At 48.9% G+C, this 20,584-nt stretch overlaps 1 protein-coding gene across 2 annotated transcripts; it reads left to right on the top strand.

Moving 5' to 3' along the window:
* Positions 1 to 2,355: 2,355 nt before the first annotated feature.
* On the top strand, positions 2,356 to 19,776 carry LOC135805583 (uncharacterized). 2 transcript variants are annotated; one of them, XM_065319641.1, is made up of 24 exons: positions 2,356 to 3,487; positions 5,883 to 6,236; positions 6,420 to 6,683; positions 6,990 to 7,325; positions 7,876 to 8,217; positions 8,817 to 9,122; positions 9,483 to 9,734; positions 10,491 to 10,519; positions 10,688 to 10,723; positions 11,701 to 11,775; positions 11,960 to 12,007; positions 12,863 to 12,895; positions 13,321 to 13,845; positions 14,164 to 14,286; positions 14,489 to 14,649; positions 14,940 to 14,976; positions 15,279 to 15,431; positions 15,938 to 16,005; positions 16,327 to 16,429; positions 16,775 to 16,822; positions 17,073 to 17,162; positions 17,423 to 17,536; positions 18,007 to 18,092; positions 18,654 to 19,776. In XM_065319641.1, the coding sequence occupies exons 1-24, from the start codon at positions 3,406 to 3,408 to the stop codon at positions 18,862 to 18,864; spliced, it is 3,876 nt and encodes a 1,291-aa protein (XP_065175713.1). In that variant the 5' UTR covers positions 2,356 to 3,405; the 3' UTR covers positions 18,865 to 19,776. The 2 variants fall into 2 exon arrangements, with proteins under 2 accessions (XP_065175713.1, XP_065175714.1); XM_065319642.1 differs by having other exon boundaries at positions 12,866 to 12,895.
* Positions 19,777 to 20,584: the final 808 nt, after the last annotated feature.

Raw genomic sequence — 20,584 nt, forward strand, 5'->3', positions numbered from 1 at the left:
TTCTTTACCGCTCATTATTCAGGGCATTAATTTATTTATTAGTTTTGCCGTCAGCAGATGCCGCGGGAATGAGCCAATCTAGGCCTTGGCGGATAATGCTCGAAAAGGTGGCAGATTCTGCTTTTTTTGCACCGAAATTGGCAGAACCATACAAACCTTATGGCGGGCAATTCCTCGAATTCTGCTCCATTTCTTTATCCACATACCAAACATGCATGAAACTTACCAGAAAAAGTACCGAATTCTGCCAATTTTTCTGCCGGCATTATCCGCCAAGGCCTAAGCCAATCACCTCAGCCAGTTCTCGTCGCTATATTCAGCACAAGTAAAGAGGGGTGTTGGAGTTTCCGATCGTTTCACACCTCGTTAGCCACACTGTGAGACGCACACTCAACAAGATCACACCAATGGCAATGGGCAATGATGGAATGACCCAGCCACCTGTTCAGACTGCAGCTCACAACACAAGACTCAAGAGCCTTTACCTTACTACAAAGTGTCAGTACAGCAAGGACTGACCACGTCCTAGATCCTGCGCACAGTGTATCGCTGTGTTGCAGTAATAGCAATAATTTGTAGGAAATAATTGGTAGGTAGGCATCTTGCCGAAAGGTCCCAGGTTTTCCTGTCCCAGCAATGTCTAAAATCTAGAATGATGCTAGCAATACTCCTGACTGGTGGCTCTACATGTAAATGTACCTAACTCGACGAGCAAGTTAGCTCTGGCACGGCCTCCAGCCTTCACTCAGCTTCAGTGGCTTTCCTGCACGCTTGGACGGGCAGTCAATTCACGCATTCACGGATAAAAGATCACCACTGCCTCACGGGGACTGATAGGAGTCTGCAGCCCACACTGCACTGACACAAAATCATGCAGGCAACCGCTAGCCACTTTAGGCGTTCACATGAACCACTCGAATTCTTCATGCGCTCTCAAGCTCAGGAGATTGGGCAGAAGTGTCACACTTTACCGCTCCATTCAGACTAGCCGATGACTAAAAATCCATGAAAACAGGCCATCGATCGCCACCTTGTAGTGCCTCGCTGCGCTCGCCCTGCAAAACCCTGTACTGGTTTATTGCAACGCCTGAGCATGACCATGATGACTGTAGTCGTAGTCATTCTCAGACTCAGTGCATGACTTCGTACAATGTCGTGTAGTGTAGATCTACATGAAGTACACACATAAACGACTCCGTGTCATCATGCCCCGGCCCCGCGGCCCGGATGGTCATGTCCTACTTTTATTTTTGGGACTAGACTGATGCTGATCCGACTGTTAGTAATCAGGACGCAATGTAATGATTGGCCGGTTGCATACAGCCTGTTCCAGCTCTGGTCGTTCCAGTATGCCAGTCATTGTCACCGTCCGATCGAACGCTAAAAATTCCTGTTGTGTGGTGGTGTGAACCTACTCAATCACACCAACGCCTATGCGCATGATAGCTGTAGTCACAGAGCTTTACTTCTCTTCTTTTCAATCAACAGCAAAGAGAAACTGAGTGTGAGTGGTTTTGATTGTCGTCAACTATGGGGAACGACCCTGTCGCGCTGTACCAAACTCAAAAGGCAAGCTCGTCGGTTGGAGATGAACATAAAAACATAGCCCTAGCCCTGCACACCAGACACGTACATCTACACTCAGACTACAGTCATGTACATGATCTACGCGCATGAGTGTAGACTATATGTGTCATTCCACCCCTCTTTCACTTCTTTTTTTAGAACACCTCTTTCATTTTCACAAGTAAAACAAAATTTCTCCGTGTGTAGATCTAATGCAGGACACGTGTACCAGGCCAGGGATAGGGGCGGGAATATGAACAATCACCAGTCATGTCGTTGTTGTCGAGTTCCGAAAAGTCTGATCAGGCCTGTACTAGCTGTGGCTGTAGTGTAGCTGTGCCATGCCATGCCTGGACCGGTCGACCATGCATGGTGGACGTACCACGTCTGGCGGCATGTGCTGACGAGCGCTGCGATAGCGCTATAGCATAGCGTTCGCGCGCGCATACCATAAACACACTGTCACGGCGTGGCGCGCGAGCTCCGGACTGACCGGAGTGCGCGAGACACGCTGCATGCAGTGCAGATCTGTTCCATGGATCCATGTACATGTACATGTCACCGCAGACCTTACGACGAGAATACCGATCCCTGCTGTCTACTTGTGTATGTTGATTGTTGTCTGTATCCTGTGCTCATGGTGCTAGCCGTGTGTCTGTGTAGTGCAACAACACAGCCATCGCGCGCGGAGTCCCTCCACAGAGTAGAGTCAGTAGCCTGAGTAGGGCAGCAGGTCTACCTGGCCTACGCATGCCAGATACTGTATGCTGCAGAGCTAACAGGGCCAGGGGACCAGAAATAATTGCCGCAAGAAAATTTCATTGACGGACAACGGCTTTCATACGGAGATCTACGTAGACCAAAGACAAAGTGTGTTTGGCAAAGCATTGAACTTGAAGTAACGTTAGTTAGTTTTGTTGCAGAAGGAAGTGATAGTTAGCGGCAAGCCTGTTTCTGTTCACTGCTGTAGTTTTCACTTTCTAGATCAGTGCCGTGCGTGCAGGCTGTAGCTGCGGGAGTAGGTCTTTGTAGACGTCTACGAGCGTTCCGTATCGAGTACGGTTTGCAGCGGAGCGTCACCACTTCTCACGTGCCATGCAAATGCATGGGGAGATTTCGCGATCTCGCAGTTTAGCTGTTGTCTCAAGCCGTTCTCGCTAGTGCCAGTAGTGCCGCGTGCAGTGGCCAACGACGTTAGTCCATCGCTGATCCGCAGCTGCACTTGAGTTGAGGCTAGTCGTCCACGCCTAGCGCCTAGCTGCTGACCGAGCGTGAGCCTGTGTTGGCACTGGTGCAAACTTTGTCTCGACGGCTACAACGGGAGGAGATTCTCCCAGTCCGTTTTGCGACTCTGTTCCTTCCTGGGCTGAATACATCCAGTCTGTCACGAGCTTGGCTCTCGAACTATCTCTAATAATTATTGTAATAATTGTTCACTATCTGTAGCAGGATACTTGCTGTAAGGTATAAGGTATTGGCCTGAAGCAACGCTGGTGGTATACTTACCATAGCATCATTTCCCTCAAGCTAAACTCAACTGTCTCGGTTCCGCTCATTTCAAGGCACTGTGGCCTGTGACATGCATCGAAGTTGATGCAGCGGCAGCAGTAGCAGCAGACCTTGTATTGCCTATGACTGCACTATTCTAGGCTAGCTCTGTCGGAGCAAAACGAGTGCTGCTGTGGTGGTATTTCTCTCTGAGCTTTGTCGACGTGAATCTGTTATCCTGACCTGGGACAGGAGGACGCTCATTCATTGTGCTGTATCGGCACTCCGCTTTGAAGACATTCGTGTGCTGCTGCCGTTTGGCGAGAGGTTTTGAGCGTGGACACATCCAGCATGTGGCGGATGCTAAGATATCACCTTGTCTGCATCGTGGTATTGGCTTTTCGCGCAGCATCTGCCCAAGATGATTTTAGAGGTAAGTCCTCCTGCATTCCCCACGGCCATCATACTCATAGTCATCACTCACTAACCAGTAACATTCTATATCTAGCTACGGCATTTGCTAGGCATTTTGCCGCTTTCGATGCATTGCCGGGTTCCGCTGCTCGCGCGAATCGATTGAGATATTGCGGTGTTGCCTCGTACAGGCGGGAACCGAAAGGGTGACTGAAGGAAGCTGTCTCTATTAGTATTATGTTTAGGTGTTGAGCGAGAAGGATCCTAGGAACACGGCCTACTGTTACGGCGCTTTTGTTTTCATTATCTTTTTTTACTTTGCTCGTTGGCTATTTCCTTTATTAATTACTACATCTTGTTGCGTATTTGTCAAACGTCGACGTCTACTTTGGCGTGGGGCGAGCATGCCGTACTGTACTCTCGCCTAAAGTGGAGGAAAGTGACTGTGTGATGGTTAGTTATCGTTGGAATGACTATTGAGTATTGTGATTTGAGCAGTGATAGGGCCAGAAAACTCGTTCTACCGTATCTTGATTCACCATGGTTCATCGTCGTCCGCCGGCACCGATGTGCCTATGCTATGGGACTAAGGAATGAGACTATGATCATGATGATGGGGCAACCATAGTTGCAAAATTAATGCGATCATGGCTGCTCGCGAACAATGCCACGGCGGTGTGTACGCATGGGTAAACTGAGTTTAGTGCGCGCGGTGTGCTAGTGCTGTCAGCTGTGGCAGTGTGGGCTGTATCCATGGTATCTGGTTGCTAAAATACGGTAGACTCTCTACGTCTAAGCTGCGGATGATCGTTCGCTGTTCCGTGGTTGTGGACCAAGCCATCCAAGTAGGGGGCTGCATTGCGTCGTCCATGGTGTATTAATTTTGGTACTGCTAGTACAGAAGTAGTACTGGTATCATGAGTATTATAATTATGGTATATTGGCAGATATATAGGCCTTTGGGTAATCCTGAAATAAAGATTATTATTATTATTGTGCAATCCTCAAACGCTGGAGTGATGACGTCAGGTAACAACACAACAAAAACTGAGCAGCAAATGCTAATCTAACAAAAGCTCAGATTGTGCAACTAGCACAACAGTCGTGAACAGGCAGTGAAATCTGCTAACAGATCAAAAACCCTAAGCGGTCCTTGTCCAGACGACTGAGAAAAGATTGAAAATGGTTCGGAACAAATTCAACTATTCTACAGTCTTGGACGCATCTGTCCAGTAAAATCTGTACAGTTACCAATTGGAAAATCTTTTTGCAGACTGGGAGGTGACGATGCAGCGTCAGTTCATCAAACAATTCGTACTTGGGCTTGTTAGTGTTCGGGAATTCGAGCTGATAGCACATTTCTTACGGTGAGCAAGTAGAGAAAACTACAAACCGGAAAGTAACGTTTTGTATAGAGGTTACGCGAGTGATTTCAAGGGGATGAGTCAGCGGAATCGCTTATGGGCGTTGAGTATACAGTGTAACCGTTTATGTGCGCTATGCATGCAGCGTTAGTTGCTAGTGCAGCACTGTGCACAGCAAGCATCTCAACTGATGATGTAATCGCATAACCTATAGGAAAATGTCAGAACCTGAATGGATCTTGGACTAAAAGGGGGGCTACGGCAAAGTGTAGAAAACGTGGAAACCAAAATAGTGTGGGGATCCAGGTCTGAATCCTGTGTAGGACCGGAATAATGGAGGGCTTGGAACAGCTGGACACTTCCTGCGTATTGTCACCGTGCCACTGTGCTTTCCACTATGCTTCGTGCTGCCCGACTGTCTGTGCACTATGCTTCGTGCTGCCCGACTGTCTTGGCTGTAACACTTCCTGTGTGTGACGAGGGGGATGCTGCTCGCACAAGATAGTGTTCCTGAAAAACAATAATTGCTTGCCAGTACGTGTAAATGTACATGTACCACAAGGAAAAGTAGAAAAGACGAAAAGTAGAAAGCTTCCTCCTCCAACCCAAAGTTGTGCCAGAAACTCCACTTTTACCCAGGGTAATTGATAATTGGGTTATTGATGGTCATTCAAAACTAGAATATTATTTTGAAGAAACTTTATGAAAATGATGATGTATCCTGCTGCTAATATAGGTCTACACACATATGTTAGTGTTTTGCAGGCACTGACCCCCGCCCCATGTACACCCCTGGTGTGTCCGTGAACGTGTGTGTGTGTGTGTGCACGTGTGTGTGTGTGTGTGTGTGTGTGTGTGTGTGTGTGTGTGTGTGTGTGTGTGTGTGTGTGTGTGTGCTGGTTCATCATGTCCTTCATCAAAGGGCATACCTGTGGTACACGAAAAAATGCCTCACCATCCTTTAGATCGATGCCGGTGAGTGCGATAAACTGCCTACAGTGTTTCTGGGTTTTGCTAAAGCCTAAAGTGTCGAATGCTGTGTGTTTGCAGACGCTGAAATCGTGCCAATGGACAGAAGCTCGTCGTGCTCCGACCGAGATGTGTATGTAGCATTTGGGACTTCGACAACGCTCCGTTGCGATGCCATCGACCAGTGGAACGAAAATATGATAACTTCAGTTGAATGGTTTGATATTGCCAATAAGCCTCTGGAGGGGAACAGCTTCATTCGTATTAGTAGCAGCAAGCAGTATGCGACTATCAGCAGGCTGCAGGAGCGCCATTCTGGACGTTATGCTTGTCGCGTTTCTTACTGCAACCACACCGGCATAGACGAGCAGGGCAAGCCCCGCTGCATACGCCCCCTCGTCTCTCAGCCCGTGTACACTTGCCTCAAGGTTGCCGGTGGGTATTTCAATTGTGCTGTGTTGCTGCCGATACTGATCTTGCTGTGACCCCGCTTATTTGCTTTCTATCTCCACATGCTGCATTGCTTCAGTGCTATTGATTTCATAATTGAGATCATTAACAAGTTCCGGCACTAATCGTATTTCATTTCTCTCCGGTGTCCTCGAATTTGTGCTCCAGTACCGCCGGTTGCTGAAATTATCACACGACGCCATCATGTGATGGCGGGCAAAGAGCTGAGGGTGCGCTGCTCTTTCCGTGGAGACGAACCGCTCAAGATATCATTCCGCGTGAATCGAACAGACGTGGTATACCCAGTCGAACAGGACGGTACCTTCTTAGTGCCCAAAGTCACCTCGCAGTTTGAGGGCTTGTTGGAGTGCATCGTTCACAGCAACATGCTGAACATAACGGCCGTGGCGTCGACTTCTGTCGTGGTGTATGGTAAGTACAACTACTACTAGTACTACTAGTACTTCTCATGCCCCATGAGAAGTACTAGTACTACTAGTACTTCTCATGCCCCATGAGAAACATATACAATGTAAATTGCTGTGCTCACTGTTGATGAGTGTGCTGTGATATCATACATGCCCTTGACTACTCATTCACTCGCTGACTCTCTCTCTCTCTCTCTCTCTCTATCTCTCTCTCTCTATCTATCTCTATCTCTCTCTATCTATCTATCTCTCTCTCTCTCTCTCTCTCTCTCTCTCTCTCTCTCTCTCTCTCTCTCTCTCTCTCTCACAGAACCCCCGAGAGTCAAGGTAACTCCCAGCCAGATCAATGTCTACTCGGGCACGTCAGTCTCAATAAGCTGTGAAGTGATGAACCTAGATCCAGATATAAAGCCTGTCACATTGTCATTCTCCCAAGCCCCTCCAACCATGGTGTGCTTTGCTGGCCTTAGCCAGGGTCTCGACTATACCTCACAGTTTGATCAGCGGCAGCCAGCTGTTATTTATAAAAGGTTTGGTGCCATTCGTGAACACAATAAAGGCATCTACTACTGCAAGGCAGTGACTGGTCGCCTGACAGGATGCGTACAGGACTATAGCACAAAGGCATTCAAAGTCGATGTTCTCGGTAAGTCCTCACCGCCTACGTGTCAACTTTTCAAACACCATGCACTTGCTATCGCCGTTGCTGTTGTGTTGCTGCTGCTGCTGTTGTTGTTGTTGTTGTTGTTGTTGTTGTTGTTGTTGTTCATGTGGGGATCAGTGACATGCCAGGTAGAGCTCCATGACAGGGCAGTACATGTAGTGGGAAGAAGTAAGTGTACAATACATGCATGTACTCAGTGTATAAGAGCAAGGAGATGGCTAGTGGCACTAGATACATGGAGTGCACGAGCAAAGGTACTATCAATGCATTGCAAGTAGGTACAGCTGTACTGGGTGAAGTCGGCCCCAAACGGGCCAAAGTGCAAAGCTTGCGTCCTGGACCAGTTCCTATCACGTTACAGTGTATCTATACCGGTGTACACGTACATGTATGCCCAGTAGAATCTACACCACTCCAGTGTGCCAAGCATGCTCTTGGGATTAGACTTCATCTAGCACAACCGTACCAGCTTCTCGATTGGCTTTCTATTTAACCTCTGTGTGCTACATGTGCTGCACTCTTTCTCCTGCAGACCGACCACCCATAGCGCGGCTGAAGATTGCGAGCCGTGATGTCGTCGTGGGCGAGCGCCTTGTCCGTGTTGCCGGCGACAGGATCCAAGCTGTTCTCACGTGCACTGTCAACGGAGTAGAGTCTGGTCGCACGGTTGAAACCAAGTGGTACCACAACAACACCCTGTTGGTGCCCGGTGGTGAACAGAGTGAATTTCTGGGCTCGACCAGAAGCGGCGAAACGCTCATCATTAGCAAATTCCAGCCGCGCCTGAATGGATTCATCAGCTGTAGCGTGAATTACGTTGGCTTCCCCGAGATCAACGTAACTCGCACCAATCCGATTGAGGTGTTCGTTCAAGGTGAGTGATATGTGCTTTACAGGTTGGTAGCGTAGTGCGTGGTGAGTGACTTGTGGGGAGGTAGTGGAACACTCAGCTGCTCAGGTGTGCTACTTGTGCCAGTGGTAGAGTTTGCAGTTTGTGACACCTGTATCCATCCTGACCGTGCTCCTGTGCTGTATTCTTGGTAGTACTGACTTGCACCTTCTTGCTATTATATGAATACATATTCCAGTGATATGAGTAATCATGACCGAATCTCCCTTCAGTGTTTATAAACAGCACGGCAGTCGGGTAGCTCCTCTTCCATTTCACTTCATGAGACAGTGCGTATGGCATGTCACCACCATCATGTAGGCCGCCAAACGTCTCCATTGCTTCTTACATGTCCTCTGTGTGTGTGTGTGTGTGTGCATGCGCGCGTGTATGTGTGTGTGTGTGTGTGTGTGTGTGTGTGTGTGTGTGTATGTGTGCGTGGGTGTATGTGTACGTATGTGTGCGTGTGTGTGTATGTGTGCGTGTGTGTATGTGTGCATGTGTGTGTGTGTGTGTGTGTGTGTGTGTGTGTGTGTGTGTGTGTGTATGCACGTGTGTGCGTGTGCACGTTTACACGCTAACAGTTCCGCCGGTTGCCGCTGTGACCCTGACCGGGCACGAGTACGGCATCGGCGAGCATTTCAACGCGTCATGCAGACTGGTCGCCGGTAACGGTGACAGGGTTTTCACGCAATGGCGCCGCAGGATAGAGAACATTACGTACCCATTGCCGCTGGTGCAGACCATCAGAGGGATCAGCATCCTGAGCCTGGAGAACCTGAACGAGCGTGATGCCGGAGAGTACATCTGCGTGGGCACTGACCCAGACCTGCGGGACGATAGCCGAAAGTCGCACGAACTCGTTGTCAGGCTCAGCGTTCACAAGAAAGGTAACCCGGGCCGTTAGTAACTGTTAGGTGTGCGCTTGCTCTTGTGCATGTTGAAATGTGGTGTGATCACGGGTATGATCCTGCTTGGGTGCATGCTGGCACAGGTGATCATGGCAGATTGAAGCTACACAAAAATGTGACAAAATACATGAAAATGTCACTAGTATGCTGCACTGTGTACGGTACACAGATCATGTACAACATGTATGTTTGATACAGAAGCAACACATTCACATGCTGAATCTACCACCCCATCTCTCGAACGCTCTTGGGGGTATATTAAATATTAATAAATTTACGTGTGCGCGGCCGCGTGTGCATTTCGGGTGTTTTGTGCTCTCACTTGTATTCCACATTCAGCACCAGCTATTGTGGAGGACTTTGCACCAGACACAGTGCCGGCTATAGTAACATCGTCCAGGCCCATCGTGGAGTCGAGAACTGATGAGGTTGAGCTGTCGGCCGGTGGCAGCAGTCAAATTACTAGCGATCAGACTTACATCACGATTGCCATAGCTGCCTCCAGCGTTGCTATTATCATGGTTGTTGTGGTCCTGGCGCTCATCTTCTACACCAAGAGATGGCGTGCACTGAAGCAGATTGCACTGGATGGTGGGTACTCACAGTATTACAGTATCCCTGGGTGTGTGTGTGTGTGTGTGTGTGTGTGTGTGTGTGTGTGTGTGTGTGTGTGTGCGTGCGTGCGTGCGTGCGTGCGTGCGTGCGTGCGTGCGTGCGTGCGTGTGTGTGTTGGAATGTGTTTTGCTTATCACTTGGTCGTTGTTGGGGGTGTGCTTGCATTGTCAAGCACATTGAAAAACACTCACAGTGAGGCGGTGGTCGGTGCTGGGGCTGGGGCTGGGGCTGGGGCTGGGGCTGGGGCTGGGGCTGGGGCTGGGGCTGGTGCTGGGGCTGGGGCTGGGGCTAGGGCTGGGGCTGGGGCTAGGGCTGGGGCTGGTGCTGGGGCTGGGGCTGGGGCTAGGGCTGGGGCTGGTGCTGGGGCTGGTGCTGGGGCTGGGGCTGGGGCTGGGGCTGGGGCGCAGCTTACTTTATCATGCACGTTGATAAACATCCATAGTGAGTGGAGGCGTGACGAGTCACAGCACGTGTGGTCTACATCTGAACGTAAAAGAACGTTGCCTTTCACCCTGGACTGCAACCACCACCGAAATTCAGTTCTCTTTGATTGCTTTATGATGAAGTGATAGGACAAGAAAGGACACACTGGTGTCGGTACAATGAAAGCTAGCAGTTTTACATCAAATACACATTACTTGTTTGTGGCTGAAATGCTGGACGCCGTGTCTTCCCACTCCCATTATAATTGTGTGGAATGTTCCTTGTATCCTCTGTGCTGTGTGACTGCAGAAGTAAGAAACGACACAGAAAGCAGTAAGGTTAGTGTTGGCAATCAGCTGATGTTTAGTTTCTGACACCTGTTGAACCGATGGAATGTGGTATGGCATGCAGCGATGGTCATGACCGTGTGTGCGTGCGCGCGCACGCTCGTATCGGTGTCATTATAATGTATGCTGTGTTTCCTGTCGTGTTGTGTCTGTGTGCAGAGTTCGAGTGACAACCTACCCAACAATGCCCCACGTGTAAGTCCACAGCCCATGAATATGTATAACTGTTATCGCAATGTACAGGGATACATGGTGGGCCTGTCAAACACACATCTTGCCTTCGCAATGTACAGGGATACATGGTGGACCTGTCAAACACACATCTTGCCCTCACGATGTAGTGGCGTGCGTGGCTGCTGGTATGCTTACATGACGACGCACCGCAGCATACAGCGGCAATCACATCGGCCACTCGCATCTGCCGCACCACCATGAATGGATGACCGCGTCCTTCCGTATGTGTGTCAGTCTGACAGAACCGCGGCCGGTGAAACGATCATCGGCATGAAGTTTTTTTTGGATGACACACCGGAATGTTGTGTGCTGGAATACTGGTCTAGGTGTATGGGCATGCATAACTACAACATTTGTAGCATACCACAACTGCTGTACCAGTGCACAGGGGTGCATGCTGTAGCATACCACAACTGCTGTAGCAGTGCACAGGGGTGCATGCTGAGCTCTCTGGGCTCACTAGACGCTATATAGGATGTGTCTGGCTTGAAGTCTGGTGAACAGCTGTGCCATGTGTTGGTCGTGTCTTCCCTCCTGTACTGCACTGCACTGGTCCTGAGGAAGCTATGCAGGAAGTGTGGGCTTCATGGCAGAATGCACCCGGTGTCTGAATGCACCCCGGGGGTGTCTGCTTTGTACCACAGTAGCATGCTAACAGCAGAGTTCGCTGTGTGCGTGTGCGTGTGGGTGTGCGTGTGCGTGTGGGTGTGCGTGTGGGTGTGCGTGTGCGTGTGGGTGAGCGGGCACTGGCTGTCTAGCTTGGCTGACTTCTAAGCTTCCACGTCAGTGCCAGCGGGGCGAAATCGTGCCGCCAGTGGGGCTGTCAATACCGTGCTGTACCGCGGTGTGCGACTGACTGACTGCCTGTATGTTGTTGTTGCTGCTGCTGCTGCTGCTGGTGGTGCTGCATTGCTCTGTATTGCTCTCTGTGTGTACAGCCAACCAGGCTAGTTCTGAAGGACATGACCAGTAATCCTAACTACGAAACAGTTCTGGCAGTCACTAGATCAAGGGTGAGTTGTGAAGTTTGAGTGGAGGTTTGTTGCCATCTCTCTTCTGAACTTGCGTATTGTCGGAGCATTTGTAGAAGTGGCAATGTGGAGATCTGTTGAACTTGAAAAGCAGATCCTGGCAGGGTGTTCTTGGTGTTGTTTTGATTTGAGGTATTTGTGTTTGCTGCTACGTGGCTGTGTTTAGTCTGACGACTCGGATGAACAGAAGAAAGACGCTGTGACTCTGGCCTCGGTGAGTAGCTGTTCTTTCCTGCTGTACAATCATGTATTGAACTCTGCTCCAACATTTACGCTCTGCACACTTCGCACTTCTCATGGCATTTTGTCACCAGCCTGCCTTCTTCTGACACGGTGGCTCTATGATGGCATTGCTTGCATTTCGCAGTGAGTGATATCGTGTTGCAGGCGATTCGCTAGGTTGAGTGCCGCCATGTCTTTCTCTTTTTTCTTTCTTCTTGCACCCGCCAACCATAACGGTGCAGAGCATTGCATCAGGCTGCTTGGGTTGGTTTGTAAAACACTCCCGTTGCACTATTAGGTAGCCTGTTTGGATGCCTGTGATTCGTTGGGCGACAGCAGAGCTCACCAATATTGAACTGCCTCGGTGAAAAATTCTGGCGGAAAAGCCCTTCGTGGGGTACAGGTCCTCCCTGGGTCTACGAGTAACCAGCATCAGAGTTTGTTTGTTTCTTTCTTTTATTTGAATTCGTTTAGAGCACAGGCAATTCTGCCTTCTCACCAGAGGAAAAACCTCCGGTTCCTGCTAAGAACAAATATAATATTATGAGAGAAGGAAATATTAAAAAGAATCATAACATGATAATTCCAAAGCACAAAGTTTGTATATAATTCAAATGGGTGTGTGTATGTGTAAGCATGCAGTGAAGAACACACAGAGTTGAGTAGTTCCCTCCTCTGAACACGAATCTTGGGAACGTATGTGGGCGCTGAAGGTGCTGCATATCGTGCTGATCATGTCACGAAAACTCTGTGTGTGTGTGTGTGTGTGTGTGTGTGTGTGTGTGCGCGTGCGCGTGTGTGTGTGTGTGTGTGTGTGTGTGTGTGTGTGTGTGTGTCTTGTGCACAGCAGCGAGACGACGGTATTGCAGACTGCTCACGAGTAAGCCCACTATTCATGTACATCAAGCTATTACCTAGCCCGGTCTTGTACAGAGCTGAGGCATGTGACCATGTGTTTAGAAAGGCCAGGTTTGACCCAGGGACTCAGGGACGTTGCATCTCTCCGAAATGTGAACAACAAGCACTACGCTTTGGGCTGGTATGGCCCGGTTCAATTTGTACGTGATGGTTACGACAGTGTTCTTCTAGCGCACACGCGGCACAGGGACTAAGAAGTACTTTGCATCAAGCACGTGTGCTGGTGCTTGTGCCCTCATTCTATTCACATCATGGCAACAAGATGCCTGAAGTGGCTCTATGATTCACATGTACTATGATCCACTGTACGTTCATGTTACCCACTGTACATGTGCTTGACAATCCTGGTGTACATTGTTTGCAATTGTAATTTGTATCCACTGACAGGAGGCTACTGATCAAGAAACACCAGCTGCCACTGGCACAACTGCAACAGCTGCTGCTGCTGCTACTCCTGCTGCCACACTGGTCACAAGTAACGGTGCCCCCGGTGGCAAAACGTCGGTGCAGCTCGTCAAAATGTCATCCACGGCTACGGTCGCATCCAACGTCCCCAGCAGTGCCAGCCGCGGCGGCAATGTCCACCCGGACACGGAGGCGAGCGACATCGAGTCCGAGTGCTACAGTGAGCCCCTGGACCGCACCAGTCACGCGCGCACCTCAATCCGCAGCTTTGCCACGGTGATGCGCGAGGAGGGCAGCCGAACACCGCGCGGTGTGATACAGCGACGTGTCCAGGCTGCCGGTAGCCAAGACGCCGACACGTACAGTTTGCCACGTGACGCGTGCATTCAGGTAATTGATCCGGACGACGCTGACTACAGTGCACCGGTGGATAGCCGTCGCCCATCCAGTAGTGCTATTGCTGTCGACGAGTACAACTTCCCTGCTGATGGAAGATACACGAATGATGTAAGTTGCCATCAGAGTTCCAGTTACCAGTGTCAATGCTTGCCTAGTACGAACAGTGTGTTTGAGAGGGATTGAAGTGATTTTCACTTTTGTTTGCCCGTGTGTAGCACGCTGAATGTTGATCATGCTACTGCTGCTACCGCTGCTGCTGCTCAACTTGAGACTTGGATTAGTTTTCTGGGACAGCGGCCTAAGTTTGAGGGAAATCAATTCTTTCACACCAAATCATGTGGCTTGGCATGAGCGTCACCGCACTCGCTTGACGGCAAGCATGTTACTTATCCATTGTCCTTGGCTCTGTGTGCCATCTGTCCGCAGATGATGATCCGCGGTCGTGGGGTGCGGCCGTCAGGAAAGGGCCGCCATGGCAGCGTACAATCCATTCGGCCCAGTTTGGCCGGGTCGATCCACTCTGGAATAAACCAACCTGACGAAGGCGAAGTAAGTTTGGATGCGTGATGAACACTGGGAAGGTGTGCGTTAGAATACGTTGACAACCGTTTAAAAATTTATCTGAAGGGATTCACGCACTATCCAATGTTTTGATTGACTAAAACAGTGCTAATGTATGACATGTGCTGATTACTGCTACTTTCTGTGGTACCGTTGTAACGTTACTTGTCTTTGCTGTATGTTGTCACAGTTGAGTCGCTCTCCGTCACCAATTGATGAGAAGCTGTATGCTGAGCCCTACGCAGAGCCGCCCAGCAATGTCGATGCGATCTACAACACGTTGAAAATGAATCAAAGATACCGCGACATCTGCCCTGACAACATCAAACTGGAGGATGCCCTGGGATCTGGGTAAGGGTTTCCCATGACTAGAAACATGATCATGAAATACACACGCGAGGATAGTGCTTCATGGCTTGGATAGATTTGAACTCTGTCAGAATGGGACCAATATTGTGTGTGTGTGTGTGTGTGTGTGTGTGTGTGTGTATGTGTGTGTGTGTTCTGCTGCCAAAGTTGCTGCCGCTATTTCGTTCTGTTGCTCTGTCTGAAAACGACTTATAATAATCATGAGGAAGAGAAGTACCAAGCTGTTCTGTAACGCACCCTTTCTCTTTTTGTCTGTTGAATGTATTCTGCAGTCGGTTTGGCAATGTGTATCGCGGAGTATGGACAGAAGTAAGTCAGGAACTACAAGTATATGTGCTGTGCTGTTGACACACACAGTTCAGTGCACACATGTACCGGCTGTGTTGCTGACAGAAATTCACTGCGATCAGTTCAGCCAATCAGTCCGAGATCTGCTGCTGAAACCCAGCAATGTTGATACAGGTAGCTTTCCGATTGTGGGGACAGGTAGAAAACAAACACTTTGCATTGTTAGCACCGGGAATTATCGGGAGCAATATTTGTGTGATGAATGTTGCTTGTTGGTTTCGCTCAACCAGCTATGCTGCTGTCTTTCGTGCGTCTCCTTGCAGTCCAACGTTACACGCAAGGTTGCTGTGAAATCTCTCAAGGACGGTGTGGACCCGCACGAGCGACTGCTCTTCCTGCAGGAAGCGGCTATCATGGGTCAGTTCAGACATCGCAATCTGGTGCGTCTGTACGGAGTGGTCACACAGGGTGAAGCGGTGAGTCTACAACCACTATAATATGAAGCATATTATATAACTATACATGCTATACATAGGCGGCGGAAACCACCCGCGACTTTCGCAATTGTTCTGCATCAAGTACCTTCCGATGGGCATTTATGCATGCCTATGATGTGTCTACGAGGGCTTGTTGTCCGCAAGACAATTGTTATGAAGGTTGTTGAAGTAAGTGATTTTCGAATAATGTGAGCATGGTAGTCCACTTCACCGTCACCTCGCACGTTCAATAATGAACTGGTGGTATTCATCTCATATGCAGGCAAGAAAGTGGCTTTCAAGCAGAATGCTGCTTACATGTGAGCCGCTGGCAATGAAAATCATTGTGACCGTGACTTTCAAACAGATCTGTTTCGGAAATCCTTTAAAAACTGGCCGCTCGTATTTTCATGTCTTCGGACAGCAAGAAAGAGGTCACTCGTATTGCTCACATTATTTGACAATCACTTCAACAACCTTGCTTTGTGTGTCTGTGTGTATTTCAGCTTATGCTGGTTGAAGAACTGATGTGCTCAGACAATCTGCGCCAGTACCTCCTGAAGAGAAGGCCAGAGTAAGTCGTGTTGTCCGTTTCTCGTGTGAGATGTTGAGGTTGGTGTTCTTAGTGCGTACAGTTGTACAGTTGGTGATAGAACCGTGTCGGGTGACCACAAAATGGATGTGATGGCGGTAAATGATGTGATGGCGGTAAATGCTTTCCAACGCCATGTACTTCTGTAGTAGTGTGGGTAGTATCTAGGGGGCGAATCAGGGCGCCCAGCTAACGTCACTGGGTATCTAGGGGGCGAATCAGGGCGCCCAGCTAACGTCACTGGCAAATACTCGGCTCATCATGTACTTGACTGTGTATATTTCTGGCCCTTCTGCTTCACAGTGAGAATGGAATTGCAAGCAGCATGCCGTTGACCCTGCTCAACATGTGCAAGGGTATTGCCGACGGCATGAATTACCTGGCAAACCGTGGCTTCGTGCACAGGGTAAGGAGATACTAGGAATGACGGATACCATCCAGTCTTACTAATCCCTGTGTGCTGCTGATTAGTGGCCATTGCTAACACAAGTGATTAGTGGCCATTGCTAACACAAGTGACGGTGTACATTCTGTGGAAAACGAAAACGAAATTCTTTGCCAGTATACGGCAACTGAATTTAAAGACTGTTCATTGGTGGCTAGTGGAAGTGTTCTGGAAGTGTTACATGAACATCTGATAATCTCAGCATGCTCAACCTATGCGAGAAGGTGTAATCACACTAGGACACACAAAGTGCTTACGCAATGCCGTGTGTGTGCTCTGTGTTGTGTGTCGTGTGTGTACCTATAGGATTTGGCAGCTCGCAATATCATGCTGGATGCTGATGAAACCTGCAAGGTAAGAAGCCCAGGGCATTCGGCTATGGACATGCTTACCCGGTGGTGCTATCCTATTCCGTAGCAGCCAATCTGATAGCATGGTTAACAGACTGCGTCGCTCAGTATCTGTCCATCCCAGGATGGGGTATTATGGGAAACTGGCTAGCTATTACTTTGCCTGCATGAACGTCCTTGGCACTCCTTGTGCTTTGTGTTTTCTGCAAGAACCATTGCTCAAGTTGTGTGTCTTTGTTGGTGCAATCATGCAGATTGGAGACTTTGGCATGTCCCGCGGCATGGAGGCCGATCACTACGAAAGTTCGGGCGGTGTAATCCCGGTCAAGTGGAGTGCGCCAGAGGTATGGGCTTCACACATCCTGTTCAGTTGCTGTAGTCTAGATTAGATACACGTGTTTGCACTGTTTGCATACATACCTGCACGCAAAGTCACAGCATTATACTCATAATCACGCTCCTACTCTTTGTACATCCAGGCTCGTGACACCAAAGCATCCCCCTTCCCCCTCATAGTACTGGCCAGCACTCAATATGGATGATTAGGAGACATGGCTATTATTACTAACTCACCATTATGTCGCTGTCTTGTTGTTTGCGATAGGCCATTGAATACCGTAGCTTCTCAAGTGCCAGCGACGTCTGGTCCTACGGCATAGTGCTGCACGAGATTTGGACGTTTGGCAAGTGTCCGTATTCCTGGTGGGACAATGAAGTGGTGAGTTGTGACTGTGAGCAGCGGGTGTGCTTGCTCAAAGCACTGGCTTTCGGAGTTGTGAGCAGGGTGTGTGCTTGCTCAAAGCGCTGGCTTTCGGTGCATGCAGGGCTGGAGGGCTGCAGAAGAAAGAGACTATGTGAGGCAAAACAAGTTTAAACAACATCGGCAATGCCTTCTTATGTGGAAGGAGCATATTGTGTGTACAGTCATCGCTATAAATTCAAGAAATATGAACGATGCCGTTTCAGGGTCAGCGTCACTTGCATGCATGAACAATAAGAACACCCTAGCTCTGTCATAGTATAGACTGTAACCAGCCATGGCCTATGCTGTGATAGTGCACGGCGAACTTCACACTGCCATACAACATGCTACTGTTTCAAGGCGAATTTGTCTTATCTACTTGCATACCGGTAGTGAGCCAGGATCTCATTGTTGCCGTTCTCTGCCGTGTACGCGGTCCACTGCAGGTAATGCTGAAAATCAAGGATGGTTACAGGTTACCGCGACCAGACTTCTGCCCGCCATTGCTGTACGCGTTGATGAAGGATTGCTGGTAAGTCAGAGCGAGTCTGCAGTCGTACTAAGATGATCACCTAACCTGTACATGCATGTGGGAGTGCCTGCAACTGTGTGTACAAGTGCTTGAACCATTACACATCAAGCAGCTGGACCACGTTCCACCAGTGACGTAGGTCACACAGACTGCAGGTCCTACCAAGAATTCACACAACAAACTACATAGTGTGCACCTCCAAGTAAACATATGCCACTCTGTCACGACTCTTTGTCCGAATACGCTGTATGTCTTTTCGTGATGCAATGTACCTGATCGTGCACAAGGCTGCAGTGTGCATAATCAAGCTTGCTTCACGAATGCATGCATAGACCTGGCTAGGTAAAGTGCCGGATTCGCGGCCACATCGACAGACGTGATGAGGAACGCGTCAAGCGAACACATTTGATTATCGGCGGGCCACCACTACGCCCGTGTGGCCTTTTGTCGGATGAAAGACGAAGTACAGATGAGAATTGCTGGCCAGTGAGATGTTTCCACAATGGTTTTACCTGTGCGTGGTGTGCTGCTGTTCTTGCTGCTGATGATGATGTCTTGCAGGGAAGAGGACAAGAAGGATAGACCCAGCTTCCAGCAAATCTTGCAGCGTCTTGATGGACCTCCCGAAGCGCTACTACGCATGCCTAAAGCATTGGCAGTGAACCGCAGGCAGATAAAGCGCACGGCGGCCAACCGAGTAAGCACGTGTTCAGCGGCGACGGACGGTGACAACTCCGATTCCAGCAACTCTGCGAAAGCGGACCAAACGTAAGAAAGCGTGTTAGTGGTGCCGAAAGCTGCAGTCGTGCTCCTCGGATCCACGGCGTGTCTGTGAGGTGTGGCAGTGTGGAGCAAACTTACTGCAGTGTTCTCAGAATGTTGGTTTTCAAATGCCAGCCTATTCCAGGCAAGTTCTGAACCAGTATGATGGACCTGTTGCCTGGCAACAACACACTGCTGGATTGCACTTCAGTGTAACGAGCGACACTCGCCTCTCCTTCTTTCTTCTTGAGATCAGATGATCTGGTTGTGTGAGCAAAGTGCTTTTACTGCCCTAGTCAAATTTATTCAACGGCATTTTCCTTTCTTCTCCAACAACCGTTATATTATTATTGTCACATAGATAAATCCCAGGAAAACAATGGACGGGTGAAATCCGAGATATTTGAAATTTTTTGATATAGTACCACTTGTGCGTGCGTGTATGGCCTTTGCGATTTCGTTTGATGGCTTTTTCCAGCATTGGTATGTGATCGAGACATGTACATGTGTGTGATGCCGTCCACATACTACCCTTCCATCTTGATCTCTACTCCTCGCCAATGGCTCACTCTGCAATCATTGTAATCCCCCATAGCAGCACAGGCATGTATGCCATTACGTAGGGTATCCAGTATGTAGTGTACGGGCACTCATGTCACACGTAGAGATATGCACAGGCACAATGCACCCATTGCTCGCTGAGGGCACGCCGTTGTTTCCAATCCTGCTTCTAGTATCCGCTGTAATCGTTAGACGCTTCGCGATGTTGTGAGCCAAGTAAGAGTGCAAGTGTTCCTCAAACCGTGTTTCTCACTCACGTGCTTCTTAATTCTTATCTCCATAGCTGTGTATTCAGAGAACATCAACTTGAGTCCATAAGAAAAGAACATACTTATAATATCTACAACAAATTCCAAACTTACATTCTGGCTTCTCATGTGTGTACGGTACAGTGGATTTCTGGGAAGTGTCTTGGCAGGGTGTGGTGTGTGCCTGTCAGAGTCAGGTTTATACGGCTCCCGGGTGCACGTGCAGTGCCAGTTGTCAATATCCTTGTTTTGTCAATTTGCACAGGAATGCTGAGGACTAATCTACGATTTCAAGCAGTTTTTCGTCTTTATGGTAGTCCATTCTGGAGTTTTTTTTTTCAAATTGAAAAAGAGAAATGGATTTGGGACTAGACATTCTGTACATTGATCGTTGCTAAATGTGCCCTGTTTTAGCCGAAGACTAATCTTGTTTGGAGCATTGGGAGAAGACCTGTGGAAAGATTTTAGCCGATTTTTAGCAGTTGGCGCGCATTAGTGCTAGTTCTTGTGAAGGTATCTGGATTTTTTATAGTGCACTGGGTTTTAGCAAGAGTACATAACCCCGGGGGTTATGTACTCTTGGTTTTAGCCAGGATCAAAATCAAATAAAACAATTCAAGAAGATTTTGATTATTTGATGCGACTTATTCAGCATCCTCACGTGACTATAAAAAAATTTAAAATAAATAAAAAAGTTGATTGAGTCGCTGGATACGTACTGTTAGTTACAAGTACTCATATCATCTATTTTGTGCATTCACGTGGGTGTGGGGGCGTCAGTGACCCTTGGAGCAAAACAGCGCTGCCGAATAAAATCTGATCGCATGAGTCAGCTAGCACTCAGGTGCACAGTGCCCTGGTGCTAGGGGTACCCCCTGGCCCACGAACACTGGACTGCCCCCCCCCCCTCCCCTGGCCCAT

The sequence above is a fragment of the Sycon ciliatum genome, chromosome 1, assembly GCF_964019385.1.
Source record: "Sycon ciliatum chromosome 1, ocSycCili1.1, whole genome shotgun sequence".
In the NCBI taxonomy this organism is placed as follows: Eukaryota; Metazoa; Porifera; class Calcarea; order Leucosolenida; family Sycettidae; genus Sycon; species Sycon ciliatum.